Source organism: Macaca nemestrina, chromosome 11 (genome assembly GCF_043159975.1).
Source record: "Macaca nemestrina isolate mMacNem1 chromosome 11, mMacNem.hap1, whole genome shotgun sequence".
Lineage (NCBI taxonomy): Eukaryota > Metazoa > Chordata > Mammalia > Primates > Cercopithecidae > Macaca > Macaca nemestrina.
This window is the reverse complement of record NC_092135.1, coordinates 126,246,149-126,260,275: the sequence shown is the minus strand read 5'-3', so window position 1 is coordinate 126,260,275 and position 14,127 is coordinate 126,246,149. Positions and strand designations below refer to the sequence as shown.

The 14,127-nt window shown below is 37.0% G+C and overlaps 1 protein-coding gene across 8 annotated transcripts in view; it reads left to right on the top strand.

Annotated features, from left to right (window-relative positions):
• Positions 1–14,127, top strand: part of SPHKA (SPHK1 interactor, AKAP domain containing) — a 195,038-nt gene that overhangs the window by 29,826 nt on the left and 151,085 nt on the right. For 4 of the 8 annotated variants that reach the window (XM_024790334.2, XM_024790340.2, XM_024790335.2 and 1 more), the window contains exon 2: positions 2,949–3,015. The exons of 3 other annotated variants lie outside the window; for them this stretch is intronic. In XM_024790334.2, coding sequence (XP_024646102.2) covers positions 2,949–3,015 — 67 coding nt within the window. The remainder of the gene's footprint in view (positions 1–2,948; positions 3,016–14,127) is intronic. One more of the 8 variants, XM_071073491.1, reaches the window with a different exon arrangement.

Here is a 14,127-nt window from a genome sequence, read left to right as displayed (position 1 = left end):
ACAGAAAGACATTGCTAGAGATAAAGTCTAATGGCAACGACCTACATTGCCAGCAAGATATATTATTTTAAGTTTCTATTCGCCTAATAAAATTGTCTCAAAAATAAAACAGCAAAATCAAACAGAATTACAAGAAGAAATTATTCAAAAGTTTATTAAGAACTTTGAAGATCTGTATATCACAACCAACTTAACTTAATACACCTATATGGAATACTACAACCAAAACCTTCAGAAAGTATGTAACATTTATAGAAACTGGACCTGCATAGTGGAGAGTAAAGCAATTCTCAACAAATACCAAAGATTAGTGTCGTGTGAAATATGTTATCTGAGTACAATACAATTCAGCTAGAAATAAAGATAAATTGAAAATTTCTAAATGAATAAAAAATTTAAAATACCCTTTCACTAGCATACAGAGCTACAAAACTGTAATGAAAAGTAGAAAGTAATTTGAATTTAAGGATAATAAAAATTCTACATTTCAAAACTCATAGAATGAAGATAAAGCCATTTTAAGAGAAAACATATAGCCTTAAAAGTGTACTTTTTTAAAAAAAGAAAGGCTAAATATAATACTAAATATAACATGCATCTATCCTCTGAGATTTTAAAAACAACAACAAAATAACTCCAAAGACAGTAAAGAAAGGACAAGATAATAAGATCTGAAATTAATACAAGAAAAAATAACCAACCTTGCAACAGAGATCCCATCGCTACAAAAAAAAAAAAAAATTTTAAACTACCTAAGCATGGTGGTGCTTACCTGTAGTGTCAGCTACTGGTAGGCTGAGGTATGAGGATTGCTTGAGCCAAGGAGATTGAGGCTGTGATAAGCCATAATGGCACCACTGCACTCCAGCCTGGGCAACAGAATGAGACCCTGTCTCCAAAAATGAAATGTAGACTATGGAGAATAAATGAATCAAAAATTACTTCTTTGAAAATGCAAATCAAATTGACAAATGCCTGGTATCCTTAATTTTAAAAGTGGGGTAGAAGCCCATAAAACAATGACAAAAATGAAAAAAAAAGTAAACATCATTATAGATATTACAGACAAAAGTATTATTAATAATATAACATTATTAAAATGTTATGTTGATACGTAAAAATAAGATTTAGATAAAACAGGCAATTTTGAGTACAAATGTAACTTACTAAACTAACTCAAGAAGAAATGGAAACCACAAATAGTCTATAGACATTAATTTGATTCTGTGATCAAAAACCTTCCAACAGAAAATTTCTACTCCCAGATAGCTTTGCAGGAGAATTCTGCCAAATATTTGATAAATAGGTAATTCCAATAGTATACAAATTATCCTAGCAAGTAGAAAAAGAGAAATATCCTGAATTAACTTGACAGGGGAACAAAGGAAATATAGCAAGTCTCATTCATGATCAGAGGAATAGATGCGCAACCAAAATATCAGAAAGTCGGATTCCACGACATATGAAAAAGATAATATTGTTATAAAACTGAGTTTATCTCAGGAATTCAAGCCTGGTTTAACTTTAGAAAATCAACTATTATAATCAATCAAATTAACAAATAAAATTAAAGCACTAGAAAACCACAAATAGACAAGAACTTCCTTAACTTAAACAGTATCCACAGAAACCTATAGCAAGCATAATATATGGTGGCGTAATTTTAAGGATTTTTGCATTACTCTGTTCAACATTTCCTGAAGGTCCGAGCCCATGCAGTAAAGCAAAAATGAGAAACAAACAGTAAAATATTTAGAAAGGAAGGAACCAAAACTCTGAGCATTTCCAGTTTATTTGATTGTATACACAGAAAATCAAAAATAATCTGCAGATAAATTATCCATTATTAGACTGAATAAATAAATTTAGGATGTTTGCTGAATATAAATCAGAAAATTTACATAAATAATATTTTTTCATATGAGTCACAAACAAAAATGGAAAATGTTAAAAAAGGAAACCATTTATAATGCTATCAATAAATATGAAATTTCTAGGAGTAAACCTAAAACAAGCATGCAAGACCTTTCCAGAGAGAATTATAAATGGCTTAGACTGGAGATCCTCTTCTGTGACTATACAGATGGTTGCTCCTTCATCCCTAATGGTCTCTTCCCCAATCCCTCCACACAAGGCAGGTATCCTGCCTTTATATCTCTGATATTTTACTACCTTAGTTATTCTCTGGCATTCTCATTCACACAGTAAAATTATATTGAATTCTAAAGATGTACCAATGACTATCAGGCAATGAGATGCAAAGATAATTTTGCTGACTACATCTTATTCACTTCTTGCTTCTACATACATTGATATTATTGATTTTTTAAATAATTATAATGACTTTCTAGCTTTTGAGATTTGAAGTAATATCCTATTGATATGCATGATTTGCATTGCAAAAAAAGAACTAAAGCATGCCTTACAGGTAAGCATTGTGTAGAGACTTAGTTAAAGTAAACAAGTCATACAAAAAAGTTGAAATCAATATTCATAAACTATGTGGCCCTACAATTCTCTCTATTAGAATATCAAGCCTGAGAAACACGAAGTGTGTTTCTTACCCAGATATTCATAAAACAAATTGGAAAGCCCTGAAAGTTTTATCCAAATGATGTAAATTACCTTTTTAATGCATCAATTATATAAAGCTCAATCACAGACACAAATCCAGCATAGTATCCAAGACAGATGTTATATGGAAATATACCTGCAAACTTTCAACTCTTTCCTGAGTTTTAACAAAATTATTACATCCTCACTGTCTAGCTACTTGTGTTCTTTGTAAAACAGCCTGCTGAGATCTGCATCTTTCCTCTTAAATCACACTAAAACTTCTGTTTCTTTTTTTCCCCCTACCCTCTCCTCTCTTGCTTCCTCTCCAAATCTGCTGGTGTTTGTAACTCCCTTATTGTGGTTGTGGTCCTCTCCGTCAACCATGTGGGTAGTTGAACAAAACTCACCTACCTGCCTCTCTGCTGCCTTGCCCACCAGGAGACACTCCCAGGAATCCAGGTTGGTTGAGGGGTGTGGGGTCCAGGGGATTATAAAGCCAACTCATGATCAGGGCCTCCTCTTCCATTCCAGCATCCCATGAGCCCTCTGGGATCCCAGGTCTCAGGTTTTTACCCTGCCCTTGCAAGCCTCCTTGTTTAGGGTACTTCAGCCAGACAGCAAGCTATGCTGCACGCCTTACCTCTTCTTTACCATCAAGTGTTACCCATTCTGTGCCCAATTCCCCATCCTGCTACCTTCTTCTAGCTTAGATGACTGTAAGGAATTAGGGATTTCAGCACAAGACTAGACAGGTGGCAGACAATTTTAGTTAGGCAGAGCATTCCTCATTCCTTGAATGTCAAAAGGAGGATGGTTTTCTACTTGCATGGAAACCCAGGACTGGCAGTGTGTTTGGGGATAACCCTCAATGACCCAAGTATCCCTCTTCTCTCAACAAGAGCAGCCATACAACCTGATGCAGTCAGCAAGGCAGCTTCTTGTGCAAAGCCTCACTCGTGTCTGCATTGCTCTTCTCTGGGCTCCAGTATCAATGAAACCAGAGCACCCCAAAGAAAAACAGTTCTAAAGACAGTTAGCATGGTACCAAAGCCTGTTGTATTCTGTGAGGACAACAGGGCATCCAGGAAAGAGCACAGGCTGGAGTCAGTTTTGTCTAGGTTTGGATTCCAAATTAAGCCTCTTGATTAACTGTGCAACTGAGTAAATGCCAAGCTTGAGTCTCAGTCTCCTTAGAAATATAATAGGGGAATAGCACCTTCCCTCCTGTGATGCTGTGAGGCTTTAAAGTGGCAAATATAAAAATCCTGTCACAATAACTAGGGCAAAATAGGTGCTCTAAAAAGTATGTTTATTACCATTGACTGAAGTTATCTCCCTTCGGTAACAACAAATCTTGTAAAGTGAATCATATGGTTCCCATTTAACAGATGAGGCACCTGAAGCTCAGGGAGACTAAGGAATTTTCCCATCGGTCAAACTCATAAAAGTGACAGTTGGGACCCAAGTGCCAGTATTCTGACTTCTGCATAGTATCTTCACCACACCTTATGGCATAAGAAATTTTCAAACTTTGACATATTTATATCAACTGCCAGTCTCCTCAGGTGGCATATATATTTAATGTGTAGATACTGTTAGACATTGCCTCATTAATTCTACTGGTTTTAAATATTGCAATTATAAACCACATGCATCTTGTGTTGATTTTTAAAAAACAGAAAATACGAGATTTCCACTCATGGTTTATATGTATGATTTCTACTTACCTGATAGATTCACTAACACTGGTATCTCAGGACTATAGACTCTCACAGACAAAAGCACAGAGTTATAATTAAAAGATCATCTTTATTAACTTACTTAAAGATAAATCACATGATTTTTTAAGTGGTACCATTATTGACCCTACCACATTTATGGAGCACTGAATAATTGTCAGGCATTGCACTAAGTATATTGTGGAGTTCAATAGTGAATCAGATATTCTTTTCATCTCAAGAACTAAATAACAAATTTAGAAATAAAATATGTCAATTTCAACTCCACTTAAATTGGAAAATCCCCCTTCCTTCAATCTAAAATGCAAATGTGCCTTAAGATGGAGATTGGTACATATTAACATTGAGGGGTGAAGAGATATTTACTGAGTTTTATTTTTATAGATATTGTCTCCAAGAGGAAGCAAAAATCCAATTCTTTGTCAGATGTAGAAGTAGCTTGCTGGCACTATTCACAATAGCAAAGACATGGAATCAACCTAAATGTCCATCAAAGATTGGTTAAAGAAAATGTGGTACATATACACCATTGAATATTATGCAGTCATTAACAAAGAACAAGGTCGTGTCTTTTGCGGGAACATGGGTGGAACTGGAGGCTATTATCCTTAGCAAACTAATACAGGAACAGAAAACGAAATACTGCATGTTCTCACTTATCAAAGATGAGAACACATGGACACAAAGACGGAAACAACAGCCAATGGTGTTAATTTGAGGGTGGAGGAGGAAGAGGAGCAGAAAAAATAACTATTGGGTACTGGGCTTAATTCCTGGGTGATGAAATAATCTGTACACAAACTCCCACGACACAAGTTTACCTACATAACAACCTTCACATGTACCCCCAAACCTAAAATAAAAGTTAAAATAATATTCATAAGTAGCTTGCTAGAGGATTTTTAGGACAGTGAAAATACTCTCACTCTGTTTAATGCTATAGTGACAGATATGTGTCACTTTTCCAAACCTATAGAATATACAAGGCCAAAAGTGAGCACTAATGTGAACCGTGGGCATTGGGTGATTACAATGTGTCAATAGGGATTCATCCATCGTAACAAATGTACCACTATGGTTGTGGATATTGACAATGGGGAAGGTTGTGTGTGCAGGAGCAGAGGGTACATGGGAACTCTCTCTGGACCTTCCTGTTAAATTTGCTGTGAACCTAAAACTGCTCTAAACATAGTTTTGAAAAAAAAAAAAAGAAAACCAAACAATTTCGCTAATGCAAAAGGCAAAAACAAAAGCAAAAAAATCTGAGGGAAGAAAACCTAAGATGAAAAATATGTCTGGGATATTTGTTATCCATGTAACAAACATGTATTTGAATATTCTCCAGGATCATGTAATTGAATATTCTCCAGGGCAATGATTGTAATGAAAAGGAGTAGGCTCACAAGCCACACTTTAGAGGGGTCCCAAGTTCGCCAGTTACTGCCCAGTGTAGCCCCATTTACCACATTTTCCAGAGAAGACAGAAACTCAGTCTTTTGTAGGTACATTCTTTTGGTTTTCAATTGTTGGCAGCTAATTTAAAATATTTAATACCGTGCAGGCCAACGTGGCTCCCCTTTCTCAGTTCTGTTTATACTCTCATTGCTAAATGTTTTTGATATAAAACTACCTCTAAGTTTACTGTATTTTTATTTATAATTTTTTCATATCTAACAAGCTGTACTTTTTAAAGTCCTAAAAGGAAAATGCATTCATGATGGGAATTAAGTTACCTAAATTAGGTGGAAATAATCTACAATTGTACTAATAGAAACTCAGGGTACATTCTGAAGAGCCATTCGTTGAATCCTAATATGCCTGCCAAAATGAGAGCCAAAATCGTCTGGGTAAGGTTATCCTCTCAGCCCTTTCTTAAGGAATATACTTTAATCCCATTTCAATGTACTGAGTGTTCGGTTCTGCTTTAAACATTTTTCTACAGGGTTTGGATATTTTTTAAATACTCCCAATAATATATACTAAATGTATAGAAAATATAGAAAGGGATAATAAATCCAATAAAGGGCTCAATAAACCCTGGAGTCCACTAAGATAGTTAAAGAAAAATGAAGCCAGTAGCATTGGCCATTCTTACACTTCAGGAGATTAGAAGATACTGCTTTTAAGAGCATTCCTTTTTGTGGTGTGATGATGTTGTTGTTTTAAACTGTGTCAGAAACCCTATCCAGCCGACTCCAAGAGGTTTTTCTCTTGGTTTAAGTCTCATTATCCAGAATCAGTGAAGTGCTCCTTAGGATTGTCCAAGTTTGATTTCATTTCACCACCTATCTGCATATACAACTAGAAATCATTTGACAGCCTCATCCCCCAGAGATATGGGGGAGGCAAGATATAGACTCATAAACAATTATCTGTGATAAAGGATCTTTCTCAGGCAGGACTAAAGCTTTTGCCATGGGATGTTATCTTTGGCTTTAAGGCAGTGTGTGCTGGGTTTACTGGTTTTGTCACTTTTTCCAATTACATCAGTCCCCTTTACTGTGGCAGCTAAACTATCTGTTATCTTTGGTGGGGCCCATGACAAGTCATCGCCAAAGCTGTAACCTATGTATTAAGATTGAAAATTTCATTTGATTTGAAAGGAAAACATTATTTAATAATCAGAAAATTTCCTCGGAACTCTTAAGTGTAATAGAATTTCACATTTCCTGTTTCTTCATTTCACATGCTTATTTGTTTATAGGCACTAGATTTTGAAATATCTTTATATCACCCATTTTAAAATAAAGAAGCTTTCCCAGTCACAAAATAATATATATTAAAAATATAAAAAATATAGCAAGGGACAAGAAAAAATATCACAAATAGCTATGTTATCCAAAGATAGCTGCCATTAACATTTTCGTATTTCTATGTATATGAAACTATGTATGTATTTGTTTCAATGAACTCATTGATTCAACAAACAATTCCTGAGCATCAACGATATGCCAGGCATTATTCTTGGACTGGAACTACAACGTGGAAAACCAAAAAAGATAAATTTATTCATGAAATTTATAATCTGTAGGGCACAGGGGTGGGAGCAGACAAACAGAGACACATAAAATAAATAATAAACACAGTAAACCAATACATTCTATAGAACATTGGAACATCATACTGATACTGAGAAAAATAGATCAGGGTAGGAGAGACCGGGCAAACAGAGACAAAGAGGCCTGTGTGGCAATTCTAGTTCAGGAAGTCAGAGGAAGTCTCACTGAGAAGGTGACAGTTGAGGAAGACCTGAAAGAAATAATGAAGTGAGATGTGCAGATCCGAAGGCACAGAGCATTTCCAGCCGAGGCAACAGTTAGGGAAGGCCCTAAGACAGCAGCTGTGCCTGGCCTGTTTTAGGAACAGCGAAAAGGCCAGTGTGGCCAGAGTGATTTGATAGAGGGAGAAGGCAAAAAGACAAGGTCACAGAGGTAACAGAGGGTTCGTGCATGCGGGACTTGGTAGTCCATGGCAAGGACTTACAATTTTACTTGAAGTAAAATGCAGACTTCTGCAAGTCCTTAAGAACAGAAATGACCTAAATGGCTGGGCATGGTGGCTCACGCCTGTAATCCCAGCACTTTGCAAGGCTGAGTTGAGCAGATCACCTGAGATCAGGAGTTCGACATTAGCCTGGCCAACATGGTGAAATCCACAAAAAAAAAAAAAAAATTAGCCAGGCGTGGTGGTGGGCACCTGTAATCCCAGCTACTCGGGAGGCTGACACAGGAGAATTGCTTGAACCTGGGAGGTAGAGGTTGCAGTGAACCGAGATTGTGCCACTGCACTCCAGTCTGGGTGACAGAGTGACACTCCATCTCAAAAATAAAAATAAAAATAATAAAAAAATTAAAAATTAAAAAAAAGTTTTTGAAAAAAAAATAGAAATGACCTGAATGGACTTATAGTTTATCATCATTATTATCATTTTAGAGACTGGGTCCAGTCCTGTCGCCCAGGTTGGGGTGCAGTAGTACAATCATGGTTCACTGCAGCCTCAAACTACTGGGCTCATGTAATCCTCACGCCTCTGCCTCAGAGTAGCTGGGACCACGCCATGAGGCCCAGATTTTGTGTGTATGTGTGTGTGTGTATATATATATGTGTGTGTGTGTGTACATGTGTGTGTACATATTTAATATATGTACATATATTTAATATGTACATATATTTAATATGTATATATTTTTATTCATGGAGACAGGGCCTCATTATGTTGCCCAGGCTGGTCTTGAACTCCTGGCCTCAAGCTATCCTCCTGCCTTGGCCTCCCAAAGCACTGAGATTATAGGCGTGAACCACGGCATCTGGCCCAGTCTTTTATTTTAAAATAATACACCCATGTCAATAGCTACACAGTGTAATATTTTGCACTCAACTGTGTTCACTTAACATGGGAACATTTTCCCATGACATTTTTTAGGGCAAAGAGGCATCATCTTCATGTCTGCATACTAACCTTATCAATGTACTTATTGGGGAATGTATTTCTAATTTTTAGGTTTTTTTCTATTTAGAATAATGAACTGAATATCTCAGTGTGTAAGTCTTTCGTTTGGTGTCTATCATCTAAAATAGATTCCTCATGGAAAGCATTGCTGACAAACAGGCATGCATGGATAAGAGTTGTGGAAAGTATGGACAGGTTGTTTTAAAAAATGTCATATGAATGTGCACTCCCAGAAGCAAAATGCAAAGCAACACTCTTTTTTTAACTTTTATTTTAGATTGGGGGCACCTAACCTAAAATTAAGTTAGGTTTGTTATACAGATAAACTCAGGGGCTTGTTGTACAGATTATTTCATCACTCAGATATTAAGCGCAGTACTCAGTGGCTATTTTTCCTTGTCCTCTCCCTCTTCCCACCCTCCACCCTCCAAAATGCCCCAGTGTGTGTTGTCCTCATCTAGGTGTCCATATGTTCTTGTCATTTAGCTCCCACTTACAAGTGCTAAGATGAAGTGTTTGGTTTTCTGTTCCTGCGTTAGTTTGCTAAGGATAATAGCCTCCAGCTCCATCCGTGTTCCCACAAAAAACATGATCTTATTCTTTTTTATGGCTGCATAATATTCCAGTAACGTTGTTTTGATTAACAGAATACTATATGTTTTCTTAATTTCAGAGAGCAACAAAATTCATTCCTTCACTTATTTATCAACAAAGATTTCTTAAAATGTACACTCTGCAAAGCAGTCCCTGCACATCAGAATGGTGTACACGCATGCTCTTCATATGCAACTACGTTTCTTCTCGCTCCTCTTTTACTCCCCTTCACTTCATTATACCATTTTTGTTTTTTGTTTTTTGTTTTGTTTTGTTTTGTTTGAGACAGAGTATTGCTCTGTTGCCAGGCTGGAGTGCAGTGGGGCGATCTCGGCTCACTGAAAGCTCTGCCTCCGGGGTTCATGCCATTCTCCTGCTTCAGCCTCCCGAGTAGCTGGGACTACAGGCACCCACCACCACGCCTGGCTATTTTTTTTTTTTTTTTTGTATATTTTAGTAGAGATGGGGTTTCACTGTATTAGCCAGGATGGTCTCGATCTCCTGACCTCATGATCCGCCCGCCTCAGCCTCCCAAAGTGCTGGGATTACAGGCGTGAGCCACTGCTCCCGGCCCATCATACCATTTTCATATGACTACCTTTAAATGTAAATGATCAGCATGAACGTCTCAAGCCAGAGTCCCGTTCCATGTCCAACCTTCAGTAACATTTCCTTAATTCAGTTCCATTTGGCAGTGTTTGTGATAAGTGAAGCAGAGCCTCCACAGAACCGTAACTCCTGGAATCCCTAGAAGGAATAATTTGCCAATCAAATTAAGAAGGCAAACAGAAAAAGAAAAAAATACATTAAATACAAATAGTTATTATATATTTTTAATGTAATCATTAATTTTTTGCCAATAAAACTAACATTTTAGCAATACAACTACTTTTCTCTAGAAACACTTTCAATTCATGTTTTTCACTAATATCAGATTAGTCTTTTGTAAGCTTTAGAGCTTTGCTTTAATGATCTCAATATTTTCCCATGATAATTGATATAAAACTTCGCATGAACAGGTTGGATCTTTGTATAGTGTTAGAATAATTGATTAAATTCTGTGTTGTCTTGGATTTTAAAAAAAGCCTTTGTTATTCTTCATTTTATAATATAACGATAATAGTTAAGAGTCAGCAGAAGAATAGAAATTTCTCGTTGTATATATTTTGGAATCCTAGTTCTAAGAAAAGTGTCACTATAATAAATATGCAATCCATTCAAAAATGTGCATATATTAATGTTGAATACCAAAATGTGCTGAAAACCTATCAAGGAGACTCTTAAGAGTAAATAGATTTACAGGGCTTAATGTGGTATTATTTCTCAGTTTCGTATTAAGTGCTTACCTGTGCTAGGTGCTACGTGACTCCTTTACAGGAAATAGCACCATAAACCACCATAACAGTCTCACGACAAAGCTTCTGTTATCATCTGCATTTTACAGGTGAGAAAACTAAGGTTTAGAGCGGGTTGAGTGACAGAGCCAACTCCATCTCTCCAGTAACTAGTAGAAATGGAACTTGCCCTTAGATTCTTGAATGCCAACACACTAGGAACTGGCTTTATTTAGACTCATTTAGATGACATGGTCACAGAAGCAAAGAATTAAAAGGAGTGTTAGAGATCACAGTGGAAAATAACATGGTGTTGACAGCAGCAACTGAAATCTTAGATCTGTTATTTGGCAGCAATATAATCTTGTCGTATTAGGCTGTTCTTTTGCTATAAAGAAATACCCGAGACTGGGAAATTTATCAGAAGAGAGGTTTAATTGGCTCATGGTTCTGCAGGCTGTACAAGAAGCATTACACTGGCATCTGCTTCTGGGAAGGCCTCTGGAAGCTTACGATCATGATGGGAGACAAAGAGGGAGTGGGCATGTCACATGGCAAAAGCAGAAGAGAGCGAGAGGGAGGTGCCACCCACTTTTAAACAGCCAGGTCTCAGGAGAAGTCACTCACTATTGCAAGGACGGCACCAAGGAAATGGTGCTAAGCCATTCATGAGAAATCCACCCCCATGATCCAATCACTTCCCACCATGCCTCACTTCTAATACTGGGGATTATAATTCAACATGAGATTTGGGAGGGGACACATATCAAAACTATATCACTTGGATTACATGTTAACCTCATCAATCCTCTGTTTCTCCTCTATAAAATGAGTATAATAAAATTAGTATGTAAAGTACACACTAGAGTGCTCAGTACCTGCTATGCATTAAATGAGAGTAAATTCTGTTAGAAGTAGTATAAAGAAGATTATATATCAGAGTGAGGCACCTGCCCAAGTGGTTTGATGGAAGAACACAGGAATATCAAGCAAGTATGGTAACATACATTCTGAATGTACCTGAACTACAGTCTAGATTTAGCAGAATGCAGTGATACACATAGTGTGCTTTGACTATCTGAAAAATAGATACCTATTTTTTTTTTTAAATAAATAACTCTAGGCTGGGTGCGGTGGCTCACGCCTGTAATCCCAACACTTTGAGAGGCCGAGGCGGACGCATCACCTGAGGTCAGGAGGTTGAGACCAGCCTGGCCGACATGGTGAAACCCCATGTTTCAATACAAAATACAAAAATTAGCCAGGCATGGTGGTGGGTGCCTATGATTTCAGCTACTTGGTAGGCTGAGTCAGGAGAATCGCTTGAACCCAGGAGGTAGAGGTTGTAGTGAGCTGAGGTCACGCCACTGCACTCCAGCCTAGGCAAAAGAGTGAGACTCTGTCTCAAAAGAAAGAAAGAAGGGAAGGGAAGGGAAGGGAAGGGAAGGGAAGGGAAGGGAAGGGAAGGGAAGGGAAGGGAAGGGAAGGGAAGGGAAGGGAAGGGAAGGGAAGGGAAGGGAAAGGGAGGGGAGGGGAGGGGAGGGGAGGAGAGGGGAGGGGAGGGAAGGGAAGGGAAGGGGGGAGGAAGGAAGGAAGGAAGGAAGGAAGGAAGGAAGGAAGGAAGGAAGGAAGGAAGGAAGGAAGGAAGGAAGGAAGGAAAGAAGGAAGGAAATAAAGAACTCTAGGAATAAATATTTCTATAGTAACGATCTAGTGGTATTCATGTATAAATATGCACATATTCATGCAAAATTAACTTAGCAGCAGGAATGTGTACTTTCTATCTTACATTAAAATAATGTTTTTATACATATTATTTGTAGGACACACATTTTGAAAAAATTCCCCCATAGCCTTCATTAAAAAATGAAAGAGAAAAGAGAAAAAGGCTAAGTCATCATGCTCACTTGATTGATCCTTTTTCAGAATGAGGGATTATAGTTGGGGTCTTGGGAATGCCTGAGATTGCGAAACAGCTTTTAAAGATATAAAACTAGTAAATCTGTACAGTAGTGATCAAACCATAGGAAATAACTTGTTATTGTCTCCTTAATGAGAGATAATATATCAATTTACAAAGCACAGATTGTTCAGTAGGTGTTATTTATATTGTTATATGATCTCCAGTAACATTCTGTTTGGAAGTACAGCTGTTTTCTTCCATTAGGAAGTTTACCATTTGATTGCCTTTTCTGCTATAATCCAGATATTTTATATAGTAGCTGTTTAAGAAGAGATTTCACATTTTACTGCATATATCTGATAGAGAGCATTGCCTAAATTTAAAAAGTATTAATTGAACAATATTCAACATAATGTTTTAGAGAAAACATTATACTGGCTATTGTTGAGAAAAGATTTCAGAACTGAAAATAGGGAATTTACCTGCTGTTGGTTTTTACAAATTACATTGCAAATGAAATAACAATACTAAAGAGTGTCTTTGTTTTTCATCTTCTTTTAATAATCAAGACTGAACTAGAGGATAGTTAAATATGAAGCCATTCTTTCTTCTAAGAATGGGACACTTGTTTTATGATTATTCATGAATGACCTGTTTATATTTTGTTTATTGCCACTTACCAATACCTCAAAAAGTGAAACCCACGCTCAGGTCTGCAACAACATTTTCACCAATCTGAAGACAAAAACTGTAATAAAATTTTCTCACCCATCTTTTCTTGAAAAGAAATCCTGGATAATCATTCCTGGATAATACATCACAGTTTCTTGCTACACTGTTACAAAGTCCTTTATTTGAAGAATCATGGTTAAAACAGAAATATAAAGGGTTTTCTTGAAGTTTATTTGGGAAAATAAAAGGCTGGGCCCTTTATAACATCATTACTGCCTTGGTTATTTTTATTTTACTGGTCTAGGAGATTAAGAAGTCTGGGATTTATTTTCCAGCTATGGAGCCACCTTTAAGTATTGAAACAGGACATACAATGATAGCTTCTAAATATTTTCAAGGTTTGATAATGGTTTCCTATGACACATTTTCTAAAATCCTACAGAATAAATGATGATTTTGTAGGTCTTTCAGCTACCAAAGAGTTGGTGACATATTTAATCTGAATGAATGAAATGATATGTCTCACCTAGGAAAGAAAGGAAAAAACATAAACTTCTTATCTAGGAGATGAAACCAGAAACATGTGCACAGCAGTAAATGAAAAATTTCGCACTGGATGCATATTTAAATTGGTAAAACAGATTTTATGCAAGCTATTGGAGTAGGAGAGAGAGCTGTCAGTGCAGAACTGAGGTTAACTCCTAACACAGCAGGGATTAGTGGGGATTTACACCCCACAGGCAGAGTGAAGGGGTGAGTAGACAGAAAATTACTAAGAGGGGATGTCAACAGTAGGGGATTCTGGCCAGGAGCTGTGGCTCACGCTTGTAATCCCAGCACTTTGGGAGGCCGAGGTGGTTGGATCACAAGGTCAGGAGT